General features: G+C 39.4%; 1 protein-coding gene across 5 annotated transcripts in view; it reads left to right on the top strand.

Moving 5' to 3' along the window:
* LOC105389358 (unconventional myosin ID) overlaps positions 1-20,726 on the top strand; it is a 74,513-nt gene that overhangs the window by 18,295 nt on the left and 35,492 nt on the right. For all 5 annotated transcript variants that reach the window (XM_048622413.1, XM_048622412.1, XM_048622411.1 and 2 more), the window contains exons 2-8: positions 9,330-9,510; positions 10,411-10,532; positions 11,636-11,855; positions 13,548-13,739; positions 14,159-14,398; positions 17,798-17,948; positions 18,445-18,602. In XM_048622413.1, coding sequence (XP_048478370.1) covers positions 9,330-9,510; positions 10,411-10,532; positions 11,636-11,855; positions 13,548-13,739; positions 14,159-14,398; positions 17,798-17,948; positions 18,445-18,602 — 1,264 coding nt within the window. The remainder of the gene's footprint in view (positions 1-9,329; positions 9,511-10,410; positions 10,533-11,635; positions 11,856-13,547; positions 13,740-14,158; positions 14,399-17,797; positions 17,949-18,444; positions 18,603-20,726) is intronic.

The following is a 20,726-nucleotide window of genomic DNA, read 5'->3' as shown; positions in this document are numbered from 1 at the left end:
TAGCCAACTCTTCCATCCTTTAATTCTTGTAATTTATATCTTTCTGTAACCTCATTTTTTTGCTGACTGTATCCTCACGGTGAGCGCATGCTGTAGCTGTCGAGTGTACTTGTTGGTCACTAGGCTGTTTCTCACTGCATGCTCTAGACGAGTCATGCTTTTTTTCTATATAAATATGTCAGAATTCAAAATTGCATGTCTAAAAATAGGGTGTAATTGAACGCATAACTACATACATACATACTAAGGGCTTGCAATAGGTATCGATATCATCATCACCCTGTGTATACTGCTGTACGTAGACGTTTCCTAAAGAGCTTTCTCGTGCTTATTGATTCGGATACTTTAGTACCTAACAATGTACACCTGACTAGCTCTATAACCGTAATCTATGATAAAATGTGTGGTATTTCTTTATCAAAATATGCACGTATTTTTTATTTAGTTTGCTAAACACTATTTGATAATAACTTTCTAGGGGAATTTGAATTTATTTTATTCAAACATCATGAGAGGATTGGCCAGTCAGGTAATGTAAATAAATGTGTTGCCTGCCCAGGGTGCGTGGTATACTGGAAACGCCACTAGGTACTGCCCCTTTAGTGCACCGCACCCATTCAGCTGGACATGTGAAATTGTTCCACGGCAAAATAGTAAATAGTAGTGACGCAAGGCAGCGGATGAGTCACCCTGTAAGCTGTGTTGATGTCGCCTGTGTGATGACTCATATAATAGAGTTAATCGGCTGAGCTAAATCATAGCAAAAGAAAAAGACTACATAGCTAAGTGCCAATTTCTCCATAGTCGGTTAGAGAATAACCAGGTATTAGTGGTTACTTTTGACACATCTGTCAATAATTTTATATGTACGTATGTTGATGAACCAATCCTTGGTCGGTTAGATAACGGACTATGGAGAAATTGGCACTAAGTGTTTTAATTAATTTTACACTGTTTCCAATTGTTATTCTTAATTGAGTTTATGTTTTACAGACTTTGATGGTCTATTCCACGTTATAGTGCAGATTGATAAATAAGAAAGGCACTATACATTTTACGATAATATATAATATACTGCCAGTTTCATTAGTTTTGTATTTAGAACATGGGACATAAACAATTTATTGATATATTGTAGTACGAACCAGTTGGTTTATTTCACTGTGTATCATTGTTTTCTGATAAGATAACGGTTTGTAAAGATAAATCGACAGATAGGTAAATAAACGCGCTTACTAAGCAATGGTACCTAATACATATTATGTAGAATTTATCGATTTTTATGTTGAGTACTTGATTAGTAATAAGTGTTTAGTTCATATTCTTACATATTTATAATTGCACTAATTATTAAATATTCATAATTATTTAGAATTACAAAATTCCCTGCAAGGTTGCAGGGAAGCAGTGGATCAGAGCGGCACAGGACCGGAAGAATTGGCGTACAAATAAGGAGGCCTATACCCAACAGTGGGCGATAGAAGGCTGATGATGATGATGATTTAGAATTACCGCCGATGTTCTGATAAATATTTTAAAACAAGTCATTCCAATGTTTAATTGCATAGTAGATAGGACTTTCCTATACTTTTAAATTGACCTACTCCACACATACGTCAAGACTTCGCCATCCATTTAATAATAATAATGCAATATATTGCTGATTGGTTTATAGCCGTGTATTCTAAATTTAAATTCATATTGGAATGATGTAACTGTAGCTAAACCACAGGCGATGGTTGTGTTAAAATTTAAAATGGCCTTAGCAGATTCTTGATAAACCGGTTTGGCGATGTCCAATAAAACAGATTTTTATGATGGTATTGTAATTCTTAGTTATGGTGCATTTGTGATGATGATGACGATGACTTCATTTATGCAGATTACGTATTGTTGTAATTATAAATTATAGAGATATGATGCATTTTTTACCATGACATACGCATACAGCGAACATAAAACATTGTCTTTTTCTTGCGTATGTCCGTGACAAACACTAGAGCAGGTCCAGGGTTAGTCATTTAGAATTAGACTTGAACATTATTATCCACCCAAACCAGGACTCCCTGCTACCGTATCACCACCAACACATTAGCAATTAACAATCCATAAGCAGCATCGCTCGCCTACCAAACATCTGTCAGATCCATACAAGATACGTCAGATTTATAATCGAGCGACGCTGCTTAAGGGGATCCCTAAAGCTAAAATGCTAAAGTCGGCTTGATATACTTGATTAGATTGGAAAAACGGTGGCTTCTATCACATTGATAAAAATATATTTTGTAGCAGAGGGTATACTGAACATGTTAGTTGCTTATAAATTGGTGCAGGATTATAATAAGTATGTTAAAAAAAATTGCAAACACACCATGTCTTTTGCCATTTTTTGACTTATTATGAAAAAACCCTCGAAATCAGAGGGCCCATTTTCATGGAATCTTATATGTATGTGTAGGTAATTAAATTCTTAACAAAGTTACCTTAAAGAGTTGGATTTAATGGACCAGAAGTCAACTTTTTTTGCAAAAAACTAATAAATTCCGGTTTAAAAATGATGACACCGTGACAGATTTCAGATTTCTTCAGTCGTCGCCCTGGTGGCGGCCTGTTAGGAGCGATACCCACGCCATTTTATTTTTTATCAAATATTTCACAAAAACTGATTAAATCAACAAATTATGACTACAAGTATTATAATACATATGCATTTGCTATGGAAAGTTAATTTTCTAATCATTTTAGATGCAGAAAAGCCGAAAATTCTTAGAAAACATTTCGCCTTTTCGATTTGTTTACATTTTTTACTATAGAGTTACAGATGCATAGATAAAGGTAAACATTGCACATAATGACACTTATTAGATTCTCCGAATAAGAACTATACGGTCAATGCAGTATGCCAAAGCGCGAGCCTGTTTATATTCTGAGGGGTAATTTATTTTATTTTAACGGTTGTGTATGGTAGGTAAGCTACACAATATACAGGGTGTTGAAAAGTAAGTTCATAATTTGTTTTATTTGAAACCAAAAACCGTAGTTAATTAAAAATATATATATTTTAAGATGTGGCAGTCTGTACACTACAGGTTGTTAAAAATAAGTAAGTATTTTTAAAAATTGAAGATCTAAAATTTACATAATTTTTTAAATCTATTTAACAAGCTTTGCAAAAAAGCGGTTAAGTGCGACTGTATCTCGCCATGAAAAAAATTAAATGTTTACTGTAGCTATGAATTTTATGCGTTACAAGTGGAATAAAATACCGCATAATATTATGTACAACTATGTAAGAGCCTAGTTTTTAAAAAAAAACTCATAAGAAAATATTAAATACACAGGTTTTTTAACCCCTGAAGGAAATAGAGGGGTGTTATAAGTTTAAAGTAAGGGCTGAATTTTTTTTTTAAATTAGGGTGATAGGTAATGTATATTTTTAATGATTTTTTCAAATAGATAAATGTTATACCATTTTTAAATTGCCATAAAATTACCTATAGTTATAGTTATAGAAAAGGGCAGGGCTACCAGTGCCCATTCGCCACTGCAACCTAAAAGATCTATAAATTATGACTCCCCATGCCGAGTCTCACTCTATAGGCCCAGGTCTTTTATAAACCTGATATTACCTATACAGGATGTTGCAAAAAGGGTATACTGTGCCGAAAGGGTTTGACTCAGGGGTTATTCTGAACAACTTTTGTTCTCCAAGTTTTGGAAATTCTCGAAAAATAAATTCGGTCTCTATAGTAAAAAGTCACGTGATCGAATAAGTTTCTATGTAAAAGGTTTTGTTACGTGAATTTTCAAAATTGTAGAAGAAAAGTGGATCAGAATGGCACCTAAATCCACTTTTGGCTAAGCTTTATACCCTTTTTTCAATACCTTGTATAAAATATCGTCAGCGTCACCTTAGATCGTAATCATCGTACGAAATTTTAGAGGAGACAAAAATACTGTTTTATTTGTAGTTCTAGTTGGCATACTACCCACCTAAAGTTTTTTTTTAACTAGCCTAAAAATGATTTGTTTAGACAGTCTATCTTCCTGTTCAACCGCAGCCTGAGTGCCAGTGACTCAATGACTGAAAGGAGGCCATTAGTGCTCCTAAATAAATAAAGCAGGCCTGTAGATTATCTTTCAGTGTACCGACACATCTGATTGCTGTAAGAGCCTGATAAGCTCTTCGAACGAGTCATACCTCTGTGGTGGTACGGTTTCGACCTTTCGGACAGTCAGTTTGGCATCCGAAATGCGGATTCGAATAGTGGGTACAATACTTTGCGTTCGTTCACTGTCGGAGCAGGATAAGAACCACGGGCGAGTTGTTGCGCTGGCTGTTTGCTTAAAAATAGTAACCGCGTTCAACTCTATCCCCTAGAGGGCGAACCTTTAGGGCGGCTCTTGTATACCATCACTTGTCTTCTTATCTGCAGAAAATTGACAGAGGTCATACGTGTCTAACAAGTACATTAAGGATGCGAAAAGAGAGGGTTTGTTTTCACTGAAGAAGTTCAGTTGCGGAGTTCCACAGCGGTAGGTCTTGGACCCCTCTGCTGTGGAACTTGGCATACAACGCGGTCCTGCAAATCAAGCTCGCAAACGGCGTTAGCACAGTGCATTTTTCTAATGTCACACAGGTCGTGAGGTAGGCTGAGAGCCTCCTTCGAGGATGACATCCCAATGATTCATTACGAAAAAATTGCTGCAGCTGTGCTCGCCATGCAGTGCATGGGCTACTTCCGAATCTGGGGGGCTGTTGCAAAGGAGTCCGTTGCCTCTATACGGTACGGGTTCCGTGCGATCTATGATCCTTCCGGGAGCACCTGTCTTGTCAAGTCGAAGAGAATGGCTCGTATTCGACGCAACCTGCAGTACTGGTGGGATTGGTTGGAGGACAGGACAGCAGGAAGCTGCAGCAGCCGTCATGCTGTGATTCGACGCATAGATGCAAAAAAAAGTTGAAAGTAACTTCATGTTAATAAAATATTAGATCTTAATTTAACAACATAACATTGCAAAAAAAAATTAACATTGTTGAGTATGTTATTGTAATTTACTAAAGTAGTAATAAAAACAAAGGCTTATTGCATAGTTTTCGTTCACGTTCGCCTACATCGCACGTTGTATATGAGAATAAAGGGTATAATTACTAAGTTTTCTTGTTTAAAAATCACGGTTTGGGGTTTAGAGGAAAACAAATGGTAAAATGCGGAATACAGTTTTTTTTTCGAATAAAGAGGAAAACATGTGAATTCAAAAAACGTTTCTATTGACACCAAAGAGTACTTTTCGCCGAGAAAAGTGGAGTTACAATGTTTGCGATCTAAAGTGATGATAGAACTAGAACTTATTTTTTCAGTTCACCTGCTGTTGAGTGAAATCGTAATTAGGTAAATGACTCCTTGACATGAAAATAACTTTTTTTTTATAATCGTTATAACAAAACCGTTTTTTTTAATACAGCAATATTTGTAGGTGTACTTACAGTGAGCAAAAGAGCGCAGCAAGGTGTAAATTTTTTGGTTTTTAAGAAACAAAAATATTATTTCTATCATATCCCAAATACACATAAGTACTTAAAAAAAAAATACACACTCTCGCCTTGTACTAATGTACTCCCTTGCGGGGGTACTTACATGTTATTATTTTTCTGGTGACCTCCCCATATCCCTTTGCCAGCTACGTAACCTTTTGTGACACCCTGTATATGCAGAGTTCTGCAAACTACTGTTCTGCTTTTGAAACACCAAAAAAAAACAGGTCGTCTAACGAAAAGGTCACGTGACCAAAAAAAAATTATATGAAGAAGCGTTTTTTTCATGAATATAAAAAATTACGTAGGATAAAAGTTTTTCAGAGTGACGCCTGAGTAACGCCCTTTCGGCTAACTATACTTTTTTTATTACACGGGGGCAGAGTTTAATACAACACCCTGAACTATTAAACTCTGATAATATTTTCGCGATTTTTTTACATTCTGATTTCATTTCCTGGCTTAGAAATAACATCAATAACATGCTGCACACGTAGGTTTCGGCATAGTATTAAACCCTTTTTGCAACAACCTGTATAAATATCGGCACGGGTACGACTTTATATATAATTAATTATTAAATATTAAAAATACTTTCAAATAAAAATTAATATTTTCGTATCACAAAACAATATTACTTACTTAGTATATTTTTAACAAAGTGGCATGTCTTCACTTTTATGTTTTCGAGTACTATGTTAAAATTTCATGTCATTGTCCGTAGAACGCCCCGCATACCTCAACCCCCCCTCACTAGATTTGACAGATTCTGATTTTCTTCCAGCTTTAGTGACAGCCTTAAGGATATTTATTTTTAATGTTTGGTGATGGTAACCCTACTGATCAGCGGAATTCCTTCAGACATGGCAACACTAAAGCTTCCAAATTTGGGCGTTGTTGACCTCAAGCTCTTGAACTAGAATTCGGCGACTGCGCGTGGGCTGATGACGTCACACGCGCGTGTATGTGTGTGTGTGAGAGAGGTTTTTGCTTGCATTGGTGTAGATGTGTGCGTGATTAAAGCTCGTTCGGTGTACTATCGATGTCGCTGTCTGCGAAACTTTAGATAAGCTCTCTTTTAGAATGCCTTAGGATTATAGGCGGAAATAAGATTTCTTATTATGAAATATTAAATTTAGGATGGTTTTAATACAAATACAGAGATGAAGTTAAGGCTTGAGGGGTATTAGATAGCTTTTAGGCTAAAGCCGATATAAACTTTGATAGTTCATTTCTTTGCAACTAAAACTTAAAGCATTTATCTAAGATTTATCGCTGAACCTCAATTTTTACTTTAAGCTTTCGTAATAATTTCCTATTTTTCTTTATTTGGGGGAGTCCGCCTGGCCGGATCATTGACCTTTTATTAAAGGTGGCTTCGTACAATATCGACGAGGCTCGCATGTGACTGGTACCAACAATGCCTTCTCAAAATGAACAGTAGGAAACTTCCTTTATGTATAATGTGTAACCTTTAACACTGTATCGCCCTTAATTCGATCGTAGTAAGAGTTAATTTGACTGTGTTATATTTATTGAGCCGCCTGCTATAAAGGAAAAAAGTAAGGGTAAGGGTGAATCTTGCCGTTACTAGTCAGTAAATTAATAAAAAAAAAAAAAAAAAAACACGCACTCACGCCTTGTACTAATGTACTCCCTTGCGGGGTAGGCAGAGGTGCATTGCTGCACCCACTTTTCGCCAGAGTGTTATGTTAGTCCCAATGTAATAGGGGGCGGGCCTATTGCCATTTTACGGGCACATCCAAGACCCGAGAACAAATATCTGTGTTTAAACAAATATCTGCCCCAGCCGGGAATCGAACCCGGGACCATCGGGTCAGTAGTCAGGGTCACTAACCACTACGCCATTCGGTCGTCGTCGTAGTAAATTACTAATTTTGTTAAAAGGGTCCTTTTATGTCTGGCGTCATAATTAGTAATAAAGATAGAAATATTAACTCACATTACTTTTATTTATGGTATTCAATAGGATAAGTTTTTAATGAACTATGCGTAACTCATGCTCGTGAATCAAGTGCCGGAAACGTCAGAAAACGCTCAGTCCATAGACAAGACATGTCATAGACAACTTTCTTCTATTCTGTGTTATTCCTCGAGATAAGAGTGCGGCCACAAAGCTGTTGTGAATAATTCCTTCTAACATTAGGTAGGACTTATTATTTCGACTCCGTTTCGTCTTTTTTTTGGCCGATAGGTATTTTTGTCATGATCGTAAGTATAAATACTTAATTTCATTTCCCAAATTTAAAGCAAAGATATTGTATTTTTACCTATTAAATTTACCACGCGCTCATTTAGCAGGACGTCTAAAAGCAGCCCCATTACTACTTTTGCTGAGAGGTTTCAATGCTATACAAATCAATGCTCATACAAGATTTATATTATGCAGACGTCATACCACATACTGCATACTTAGCAGCGTAGCAAATGTGCTAGCAACTGTTGAGTCAGCAGATTTTATGTCGAATCGCTTGGCTCGGCTCTTGCTGGCTATGAGAGCGGATTTAATAGTTCCAAATGCGTGAAAGAGATGTGAAGTATGGAGTCTTCTTAATTTCTTTCTATTTCTTAGGTACCTACATATCATTTCTCTCTCTCAGTTCTCACTATTGGACATAGGCCTCTCCTAACGATCGCCACCCCAAAGGGTTACCCGCCATCTGCATCCAGCGGCTTCCCGCTACCTTCCGCAGATCATCAGACCAACGGGTTGGGGGGCGACTGACACGCCGTTTGCCGACACGGATACGGCGGTATTTAGTGGAAAAGTAATAAGAAGTATCAGTGGTCTCCTAAATGATTTTTTGACACGGACCCCTAGTGAAAATTATAATTACCAAAAATGCACACTCATACCTAGAGATATTACATTGAAATGCTTATAAGTGCATAAATGTTAAGTTTTTGAATGTTTACTAAGGTTAAGTTATGATGGGATTGTCATGGTCGCATATGTGTAAGAACCAAAATCCTAAAAAATAATAAAGATTTAAAAAAAATAAGTGTACCTATAACAGCATTGCCGCATGTCCAAAACAATCTCCAAAATAAACCAATGAAATGTTCACGGGCCATGAAGATGCAATTCGAACGTACTCCTTTTCACAATACATTCAACATTACCATATGAAAGACTCCAAGATTCGGAGGTCGTAAAATCGTCGGCCGACCATTTGATATGGCCCATCTCCCTTCACGCTTTTAGTCATGGCGTGGTGAGAAATTGTATTCTTGATCATTATCAATATAATATTTATGTGACTATGTGTACTATGTTCATCATGAGTGTGAATGCGAATAATAACACTTATGTTTACGGTATCTGACGTAAATTGAATAAACAACGCTTCAGGAAGGATTAAACATATTATGAAGATGTTACACATAGCAATGATTATCATTTGGCATCAGTAGGACAAACACTAACTGCCAGTTTCTATATCTCTATCTATCCATATCTGGTAGTTACTTTCATACGATTTTGACATAACGGGTTTCTTTGACCTTCGTTGATGCAATCTGCCCTGTATTATGTATGAAAAATATCCATCGTTGAGCGCTCGTTGGGCCGGTCTGTAGGAGCTCGGAGGAGGTCGGAAGCTAAAGAAAAAGATATTTCGACAAATGAATTTTTCGCCTTCAAATTCGTATGTACTTTTACGCTTAAAGTTAATGAATCAATCGAAAGTAAACCGTAACATCCCCAAAGACTACTGAAAATTGTCCTAAACCAGCCACCACCAGCATCCTCTAACCATCTCCTCCCTTCCAGGTTCCAACACAACAAGATCTACACGAACATCGGGGAAGTTCTGGTCTCCGTGAACCCCTATAAGACCCTGGACATCTATGGAGCCGCCACCATGATGCAGTACCGCGGCCGCGAGATGTTCGAGGTTCCGCCACATGTGTATGCGGTTGCGGATGCCTGCCAGCGGGTGCTGAGGCAACAGGTAATGGTGGAAGTCTCAACGTGTGAATAGGTGATGACTAATGACGTCATGTAGTTTATTGAGTACCCTCTTAAAGAAATACACACATGAGCAGTCGCTGACGAGGCTAAAAACATGTCTCTGGGATTAATATATTTATTAAAACTGAGACATAAGTACATATCCTTAAATTTTCCACAACCAAAACTGCACACTCACGCAGGGATTGTTTAGTACTTTCTGGTATCAAAACAGCACATAATATTATGTTACAATCACCGTAATTCATTCTCCAGCCGCAGCCATCCACTGCGGGATACTATCCTCTCCCACAGTACGCCTCTGTATTTCCGCTTCAAACCTTTACGAGCACTTTACAAGACATGCCCCACATAATCTCACCATCAATCTGATACATAGTGGAAGATAATCGGTTGCGAAGTGGGCGTTCGCCCTTAGGGAATGACTATGTCAAGCAATGAACGATGTATAAAACTGTATCTATGTGGATATTATGAAAAACAATAACACATGTTCGGCCCAACGAACGATGTTTGATGTCCTATTCAGTTGAATTCTACATTTGAATTTTCTACTCTACATTATTATTCACCTTCATCCTTAGCCCCTGTTCCACAATGTCTGGTTAGTGGCTACCTGTGAGGTAAAATACATGCTGTCACTTTCTGTTATTATTTTTTTGACAGTGACAGCATGTATTTTATCTCACAGGTAGCCACTAACCAGACATTGTGGAACAAGCCCTTAGAGTGCCAGGGACAAACACTTCTGCTAGACTAGGATTTGAGCTTGATGTAAAGCCTATCGTCGTTATTTAACAGCTATGGAGACAATCACTTGAGCTGCACCGGGATTAGGGGTTCCATATCGCCTCTATATGACATTCCCTCATGCTTCCAGGGTCGAGACACGTGCGTGCTGATCTCGGGAGAGTCCGGCTCGGGCAAGACCGAAGCCTCCAAGTTCATCATGAAGTACATCGCAGCGAATACTACAGAGAACCAGAGGGAATACATTGACAGGTCCGTCTCACCATATCTAAATATAAAGATTTATTTGACAACAAATAAACAAGAAACAAAACAATACAAAAAGCAACATAAATGGCTGTTGTCCAGAGCGTCAAAAAGCACCAGCCCAGCATGTGCTGTAGAAAATAAGGCCATAGCCCTGGCTGGCCCTCTAAGCTACTATTACTGCAGTTTGATCCTTGACTACATCCACATGATGTAAACTGTTCCTTGCTAACGGAGTTAGCGGGGCGTATCGATTTAGTATGCCGTGTTTTCACTCTATGCTAGTTTTGCGCTCATTCTACGCAGTTTGCCTACTGGGAACGCAGCCTGAGGATGCAGTGCAAACTTGTAACAAAGTGTTTCAAAGTTAACTGATGTCTACTAAACTGTACCATGTCATCTTTCTAATTGCTTTCCACATTTCTTGCCTGCATTGCAGACGTCATTGTTACTAATTCTTGTAGCATTTTTCATAAAACATGTCTTGAGAAAGAACGCCAGAAACAATAAAATGTTACGATTGTGTTAATTCGACACTTATCTTTATGTAAAACATTTACCGTGGGATTCTATCTACGCTGCTTGACGGCGTTTGAAATTACTCTTATTTTCGCTGTAACGCGGTTTATTTTGGCATGGGAAATCTTATGCATGAATTCAACTATCTACTCAGTTATGTCTTGATAGCAGACCGATGATTTTTTTATATTCCATGAAAGTTTAAAACAATATACACGACATCATCATTACCATCTTGTAATCATTTACTACTGTAGGTACTTGCATAGGTTTTTCCCAAGTAAAACCACAACACTCTGTCCTCGGCCTTCCTCATCCAGCCACTACCGATTAATGTGATCGGCCCACTGCCACTTCAGGTTACAGATCTTAAGGGGTCTCGACCACGACTCGTCGTCTATTGCACGAGATATCAATAACCCTGATTATACCTACCGAGTAGTGTGGCCACGGTATTCTCGGCCAATCCTCGACCAATGTACGGCTAGCAATTAACTGAGTGGTCAGCCTGTCTCGGCCACTCTACATCCAGGGTATTAGAGCTATAGTTTTCTGTCAACTCCATTTCTAACCCTCCCCTTCGCCCACAGAATAAAAAACGTCCTAATCCAGTCGAACGCCATCCTCGAAACGTTCGGCAACGCCAAAACCAACCGGAACGACAACTCGTCTCGCTTCGGAAAGTACATGGACATCCACTTCTCTGCGGGCGGCGACCCGGCCGGTGGCCACGTCAGCAACTACCTGCTGGAGAAGAGCCGCGTGGTCGCGCAGCAGCCGGGCGAGAGGAACTTCCATGCTTTCTACCAGGTATCATCATCATCACAACCCATCACGTCCCCACTGCTGGGGCACGGGTCTCCTTCCAGTGAAGGAAGGGTTTTAGGCCTAGTCCACCACGCTGGCCTAGTGCGGGTTGGTGGACATCATCATCATCATCATCATGATTAGTAACTCTAAAGACATAATATAATGCATACAGAAGAGCAGGCCACCGGGCTAGCCGCCGGCCGTGTGTGTAGCAGCCTTAATCGTCCACTGGACATAGGCCTTTACCAAGGAGCGCGACCATCCGGAGGAGAACTCTTCTGGCATCCTCATGAAGCCACTACTAAGATGGTCGGTTCAGCTGAAGTTGCCTGTTCGTGGTCTACCTACACTCGAGTATTTCTTTAGCCGGTCATCGGTTCTTCGGTATAATATGGCATGGAAGACCCACCACGGCCACTTCAGCATTCAGATTTATGTACGTCATTTCTGATGTGATCCCGGAGACCTGCCAATCGATAATATGTATCGAAATCATTCGGGATATCACTACAGCAACCAGTTTTTCCCAACTATACGGTTTTTTAATAATACCCATAGCTATGAAGGTACAAAACAATTTATGGCTTCTACATAATCGATCAACTTTTACGTGCAGTACCTACATAGTTATGAATTATGAATTTGTAATATTGGTATTGATAGCAATTTATTAACTCCTGCAATAGCGCTGTGAAAGTTTCAGTGGCTCACATAAATTTCATGATAGACAATCACGCAAGCAATTTCCTGAATTCACAGCAGTACCTACGAAAGATGAATCACTTATTTGGCACCCTTCTCTTTACTTATAATATATACCTTATACTATTAAATAAAAAAAATACAAAAAAATCATTTTCCTTATAGTTTGGATAAGTTTAATAAAAAAAACTTATTATACAAGGTATTATGCTAGGCAGCATTGGATTGTAATTGTAATTCACTTTGAAGGAGTTGTTTATGCATTCCTAGGCACCGACTGTTATCAAATATAGTCACTGTTCTATAATAGAATACTAAACTTACCTAGTAACTATTTATCAATCTGTAATAGTACCTACATAAGTAAGTATTTGATTATAATTGAAGTGTTTGTTATATTATTACCAGTTTAATCAAAGCAAGTAAGTATTTGATTATAATTGAAGTGTTTGTTATATTATTACCAGTTTAATCAAAGCATTCGTATTATAAATTATAGCTACAAATGTTAGTAAGTTCTATAATTTAATATTCATACAAAATTATGTTCCGGAGCTAATGTATAGAACTCAAACATTTTGAAATCGTTATATTTACTAGACTTTCTTACTTATGAAATATTAAACTGCCATGCCGTGCCGTTGTGATCGATATGACACGTTGCGGTAGGCTTTCACGCGAGCCTGACCTATATGCTGGTCTAGCTGGGTTACCTTGTCGCTTACTGCGCTTTTAGAAACATAATATTTACAATAATGCTTTTAGGATTACAATTAATGCTGGCAAATATGCTATTAATAATATAATTGATCGAAGAATACGATACGTTTGGCACTACGATTGTTACCCATAATGTTAGTTTATTTACTTCTATCTTATAATTATTACCAATGCCAAGGCCTTGGATTCATCCGAATCAAATACATATATACTTACTTATAAAGTTCAACATCAACACACATACTCCAACCTCATTTCTTTCCTTCCCAGCTGCTCTCCTCAAGCAAGGCGTCGAAGCTGGGCCTGTCCTCGTCCACTCAGTACCAGTTCCTGGGCCCCGGGCGCCCCACCAGCCAGGACGGGCAGCTGTTCGCAGCCACTAACAGTGCCTTCAACGCGCTAGGGTTCCCGCCAAGAGTGGTCGACGAGATCTGGAGTATAGTTGCTGCGGTTGTGTTGTTGGTGAGTTTTCGTTTGTTCTTTTGTATTGATTTGTTCGTTCATTCAATTCAATGGTTCATCATTATCAGAAAATGGCTTCATTCACTCCAAGATACGGGACTCTTTCAAGATCACAAAATTCTATACTCGTTATTAACCTTGCTACTGTATATTCGTGACATCTAATCGAGACAAAAACAACGGATAGCATATGAACTGCAATCTTGCAGCTTTTAAAAGTTATAACGCTCGCAGGTCAAATCAGAGAAACCCCAATCCTATTAACGCTCAACTACTTTTCTACTCTGTCCTCGTAAGTTCTAACAAGGTAACACCCCAAGCATCCCTCTAAAGCTCTTGCAAATCAGTTGTTCAAACACATAACCAAGCGAGCTAACCTTCTCCAAGACCCCCTACATAACCCTTACTTTATTCCACAGGGAGAATTAACCTTCTCCGAGACCCCAGACGGCAACCTCCACATCGGCGGGCCGCTCTCACAATGCGTCTCATCTCTCGGCATCTCTTCCTCTTCTCTCCAAGCGTGCATGGCGGGGCGGGTTCTGTGCGCGGGCGGCGAACTGGTCAGCAAGCAACACTCGCTGCACGACGCCGCCGCCACGCGCCACGCGCTCGCCAAGGCCGCCTACGACCGGCTCTTCGCGTGGATCGTGCAGCAGGTTGGTGCGGGTCGAATGGACCAAATGTTGACCTTTTTTAGCGTGATAAGTATAAATACCGCCTTAGACGAAAGCTCAGATGCCCCCGTTACATTTGGCATCCCCCAGGGAAGTATCCTTGGCCCAAGTCTTTTCCTTATATATATTAACGACATATGCCAGATCGATTTGGAAAAAGGAACAACCTACTGCTTTGCTGACGACACAGCACTGGTTTTCCATGGAGAGACTTGGGAAGAGGCTTATTAACTGGCGGAAAAGGGGCTACTGAAATCTAGCGTACTGGCTAGACTCCAGTCTTTTATCGCTGAATATGGTTAAAACAAAGTACCTTACTTTCTCTATTCGTAACAATACAGGGCCGCCACCGGATTTGTCACTGAGACTTCATAATTGTTGCGAATCTGAAAGAACAATCTGTAACTGTCCAGAAATCTCATGTGCCGAACAAATAAAATACTTGGGAGTAATCATAGATGACAAGCTCCGTTGGAAACCACATGTAGATTTGACGACCTCACGTGTTCGTAAAGTGATTTGGGTGTTTAAGCGGTTACGTGGCATAGCTGATTTAAAAGTTTTACATATGGTTTACTATGCTCATTGCCACTCCTTAATAAATTTACATTTCTTGCATTTCTGTGTGGGGTGGATGTTGCAAGACTTTTCTGATACATCTAGAACGGGCACAAAGATCGGTTCTTAAAGTTATGACGTCCAAACCTTTTAGGTATCCGACCAAACTATTATATTCTTTTTGTAAAGTCCTAACAGTCCGACAAACTTTTATTCATCACACCATAGTCAAGCACCATCTAAGCGTACAATTTAATAAATTATTATTTGATACTGTCCGTGGTAACTACAAAGTTTGTAATGTTCCCCAAACCCGTACAAGCTAAATTCAAAAACAACATTACTTCCTAGCTATCCTTGCTGCTAGCTGCCTATCTTTATAATAAGCTGAACAAATTGATTAAATTTTATCCCATGACCTACTCAACCTGTAAAAAAGCTCTCATGAACCACCTTTTGATGCTAGATTATAATGAAACAGAATATCTTCTTTTGATGTGTAAATAATACCGGCTTACCTAATTAGTTACTCAAATATATAGGTACCTATACAATAATCCCAGCAAATACAGTGTTTAATTTAATTTTTTCTTTAAGGGTCGGCCAGGGGGAATCGAGGGTTGGCATTGTCATAGAATTATGTAGTAAACGATGACCTACAACCTTGAAAAAAATCACACAGGTAGCCGAAGAGTCTAGCTAGGTGCTGAATGATACGAATTCAAGTAAATGCTTATGGATAACTGTAAATAAAATTCAGAATATCACGAAAAAGCAGTAAATCACACTCCCGTATTGTAACAACTGTGTCGTAATTATCAAGAATTTTCATATGATTTTTATCAAATTATAAAGTTAAATGCTTGGACTAGGCGATAAATACCTTGTTTTTTAATAAACACACACTTATTTTGTGTAAATTAATCCCAAACTTAAGCAATTTTTTTCCCTCAAATCTTCATACAAATATCTATGGCGGTTTTCTGTGTTATAAAATCATAAACACAAGTGACGTTTGACTCAGTCGGCCGCTGGCCTCCAAAGAAGGGTCACGTCGGTTTAGGCAGCGCTGACAGCTCGCGATCTAATCGTGTACAGATACAAAATCACTGCACATTGGTTGCCATTGCACTTTTTCAACTTTTATGACACCAACATAATTTGATTTGAAATTGAGGAAGCATAATTCTTCTAGTATATTCAATACATTAAATTAAATTAAATTAGATAGTGGACAATATTCTCGTGACATTACAGTCTCGTAAAGGTCTGATGAGGAGCAGGAATATAGCGAATGGGTCGAAGTGATGACTATACGCAGGAACATTAGGTTAGGGATCAAAAATACAGTCTCATGGTGCTGGTTGAGGTATGGTCTCGTGAGGATCTGATGAGGGCAGTAACACGGTGGTGGCCTTAATTTTCATCAATCAAAATTTCGGTTCAAAAATACCTAGCGCTTTTTGACAAAAAATTAATACACGTGATGTCTCACGAGACCCCCCCTCCCCCAACGTGATGTTTCGTGAGGTTTGCCGTACCCCCTCCCCCCCCCCCCCCCCTTTGAGCCTCACGTGATTAATGGACGGCCCCTTAATATATCACAATTTGCGATAAAAGAGTTTATAGACACTATCGCGATTCGCCATAAATACGGCGCTACGGTTATAGAAACGACTTTATCGACGTAGATCGCGTCGGTAAGTCACTGCGACCACGTACCCCCCCCCCCCCCCGGCACACTGGCTGGTCGCTACAGGCGTGCACGGCGGGGGGGGGGGTGCGCGGGGGGAGCTGGTCAGCAAGCAGCACTCGCTGCACGACGCCGCCGCCACGCGCCACGCCGAGCCAAGGCCGCCAAGACCGGCTCTTCGCGTGGATCGTGCAGCAGGTTGGTTAGGCTCGAAGGATGTATTTATCGATATTTTTATGTAAACATTTCTTTATCGCCAGACCATCATGGGACCAGATCGTCTTTGTATCGCATGTCGGCCGAAGTCGAAGGACGGATTGTATTCCGTGGCCATTTTTACAGTGATTAGTATAAATACCGCCTTAGACGAAAGCAAACGATACAACACTAGCGCTACTAAACACGATGGGACTAATTAGCTAATTACTGAATACCTATAGGACCTAATCCGACGCCATCTTTCGCTCTAATCTACCTTTCGAGGGCCAAATACATTAGGCAAATCCAAAATAAGTCAATAAAACATAAGCCGATATTTATTTTCATAGGTGATCATGCGCAGTATGATCTTAAATCGTTACTCGTGTGCTAATATTAGCTGCTAATTGATTTGAACTATGTCTGCAAGTCGTAGTCGAGGACATTTTAATAAGTAAATTTAATTTGTATGACCTGTGTCCTGTGTGTATAATTACTAGCTACTTGTTATGAAATAAGATTGAGAAGAATGCTGGCCAATTATTATTATTGTAATTTTATCAGATCATACTAAATAGCTGCAGAAGTTTCTTGCGAATATCTTTTTTTTTTTTAATGTAACTTTCCTATGTAACACTGACTACTCTGCCATGTCGCATCTTTGTACACAGTTCGGCAGCACAGAGCCCCGATCACCAGTGTTGTCGACTTAAGTCGATACTAATTCGATAGAAAGTCACTGGAATTTGTATGCGTTTTATTAGTTTCTAACATTACCGACAGGGGCGCTGATCAAGACGTCACTCAAATTGTTATCGAATTACGCTAGCGACTTGAGTTAACTGAACTTGTGATAGGCCTTATAATACATATCATATATATTATATATTTATAATTAAATATTAATGCCATATATTTTTCTCCACCCACAGATAAACAAAGCGATCGACGTCCCGTCCGGCACGCACGCGAGCTCCGTGATCGGCGTGCTGGACATCTACGGCTTCGAGATCTTCGACACCAACAGCTTCGAGCAGTTCTGTATTAACTACTGTAACGAGAAGCTGCAGCAGCTGTTTATTGGTGAGTTTTCGGTTATCGTTTTAAGGCCTGTTTCACAATGGCTGGATAGTGGCTACCTATGGTATAAAGATGTGCTGACAGTATCTAAAACATAATTATAGAGAGTGTCAGCCTGTTTTTTATTACACAGGCAGCCATTAGGAAGACATTGTGAAACAGGCCCTTAGTATTTTGAGATGAAAATGATCTATAGCTGAAAAAAACTTAACCAAATTTGGCCAAATATATAGACCTGACATATTTATAACGTCCCTCTTTTAACATCGCTCTTCATACAATTATGATGTTTGGAAGCTCTTGGCGCCAGTTTAGAAACGAAAAATGAAGTTACAGTAAAAGGTTACTGTAACTTCATTTTTCGTTTCTAAACTGGCGCCATCTACAACTGAAACCACTAACACAAAACATTTCCAATGTGTTTCTCCAAAGTTTCCTTACCAAGCCTTCTCTTAAAGATCTAAACCTAACCACTAACTATGTCCCTATCCCCTCACAGAACTAGTGCTCAAACAAGAGCAAGAAGAGTACTCCCGCGAGGGCATCACGTGGACGCCGGTCGCGTACTTCAACAACCGCGTCATCTGCGAGCTCGTTGATGCGCCGCACCAGGGGATTATTGCCATCATGGACGAGGCCTGCCTCAATCCTACTAAGGTATGGACTGATTTGCAAAAAGATATAGTAAGCCGGTGTAGGGTGTTGCAAAAAGATATAGTAAGCCGAAAGGGGGTGACTTGGGTCATACTGAACAACTTATCGTACTAAGGGATTATAGCTATCATGGATGAGGCCTGTCTCAATCCTACTAAGGTATGACCTGGTATGTGATACAGGGTGCTACAAAAATTTAGCGAAAGTGGATAACTTGAGTCATTCAGAACAACTTTTTTTCCACAACTTATGTCCATCTGACTAACCACCTTTCGGCTACCTATTCATCATTGGCCACGACATCTTGATCAGATGATAGTTGCAGCGTCAATCCATTCGATGGGAAGAGGAGCACATCTTTTTCTATGGCTGTAGAGTCCGATTGCAGCTCGACACCTTCTGCCACAGAGATCGCAAGTGTAGCGTGAGTCTGCAGACGGTTCTTGAACTGCACGAAGTCTTTTCTGCCTCAAGCCATCGAGCCAGGCTTCGTCGTGGTGAGCTACTCCATCACACATCGGCTACCTATTGGTACTACAATTATAACGTAAATTAATTTAATTCCCAATGTACGAACACGTATAAGACAAAATGGTTCAGACATGACAGTAGTTGTTAGAAAACTGCATGCTTTGTCAAAATTATTTATTTATTTATAGACACTTTATTGTATACACAAAACAAAGACAAAAACATGAAGACAGAAAAAGTAAGAAGTACACAAAGGCGGGCTTATTGCCAAGAAGCAATTTCTTCCAGCCAACCCTTGGTTGGTGGAAAACTAAAGTGATATTCACACGAAACTCTTTTATACAATAATAAAAATAAAATAAAAAACAATTTAAACTAGACATAGAACTATACTAACGACTAACATGTCCAAAATATACCTATAAATTAGAATGACTAATGCCTATTTATTTAACCTACTTAAATAATAATAATACATACAGATACACATATAAAAAAAAAAACTAAAAGACAAAAAATACCTACTTAATATATACCGACTAACTATGTTAATACATACATATATAATATATTATATACATAAATAAATATAATTTACCAACCTAAGGTTTGATGATAATGATCCTTTACGCTCTTTTTAAAAGTAGCAAGCGAAGGTGATAGTCGCACGTTCACGGGCAAGGTGTTCCACAGGCACGCCGCCTTCACAGCGAACGAGTCGCTATATGAAGCAGCGTTGCGGTCAGGCACACTCAACATCTTGTTCTCTGTAGATCTCAACGCTCGGCCGTGGGAGCAGAGAAATGAAAACTTAGATTTAAGATATTGTGGGGAAGAAGGGTTATTCAAAACATTGAATAACATGTTAAGAATGTGAGTATTCCGGCGAAGGCGAATTGGGAGCCACTTCAATTGAGCACGATACTCTGAAATGTGATCATACTTACGTAATCCAAAAATGAATCGGATACATAAGTTCTGGAGACGTTCGAGTTTATTGAGTAGCTCTTCAGTGAGGTCAAGATAGCTTACGTCAGCGTAATCGAGAATTGGGAGCAGTAGAGACTGTGCCAACGTAATTTTAGTGTTAAGCGGTAGGAAATACTGCAAGCGTTTAAGAGAGTGGAAAGATGCAAAAAGCTTCCTGCTCACAGCATCAACTTGGGGAACCCAAGAGAGAGTGCTGTCCATGATCACGCCGAGATTTTTGACTGAAGCCACATATTGTATGTCCGATTGGTCATACCTGACTCTCATCGCTGTTGCAAAGTCAATCTTGCGTAGCATTCTGGAGCTGCCAAAAACGATCGCTTGAGACTTTGTGGGGTTTAGCAGCAGACCAAAAGATTTCACCCACTTGGAGATAATCTCTAAGTAGGTGTTGATGAGACTAACAGCAGAGTTGAGATTTTCGGGAGGTGCACTAGTGTAGAGCTGGAGATCATCCGCGTATAGATGGTAGAGAGAAGTGAGTTTATTGGCTAAGATGTTAATAAACAAGGAAAAAAGCAAAGGAGAAAGAACGCCGCCTTGAGGGACGCCCGCAAGTACTGGACACCAAGTGGAACTCTCACTGTCGGTACGTACACACTGCTTGCGTCCCTTGAGATAAGACTCGAACCAACTAGTGACTGCCGGAGATACGTTAAGAGTGTG

The sequence above is a fragment of the Plutella xylostella genome, chromosome 8 (genome assembly GCF_932276165.1).
Source record: "Plutella xylostella chromosome 8, ilPluXylo3.1, whole genome shotgun sequence".
Classification (NCBI taxonomy): Eukaryota; Metazoa; Arthropoda; class Insecta; order Lepidoptera; family Plutellidae; genus Plutella; species Plutella xylostella.
This window is presented reverse-complemented; position numbering and strand designations above follow the sequence as displayed.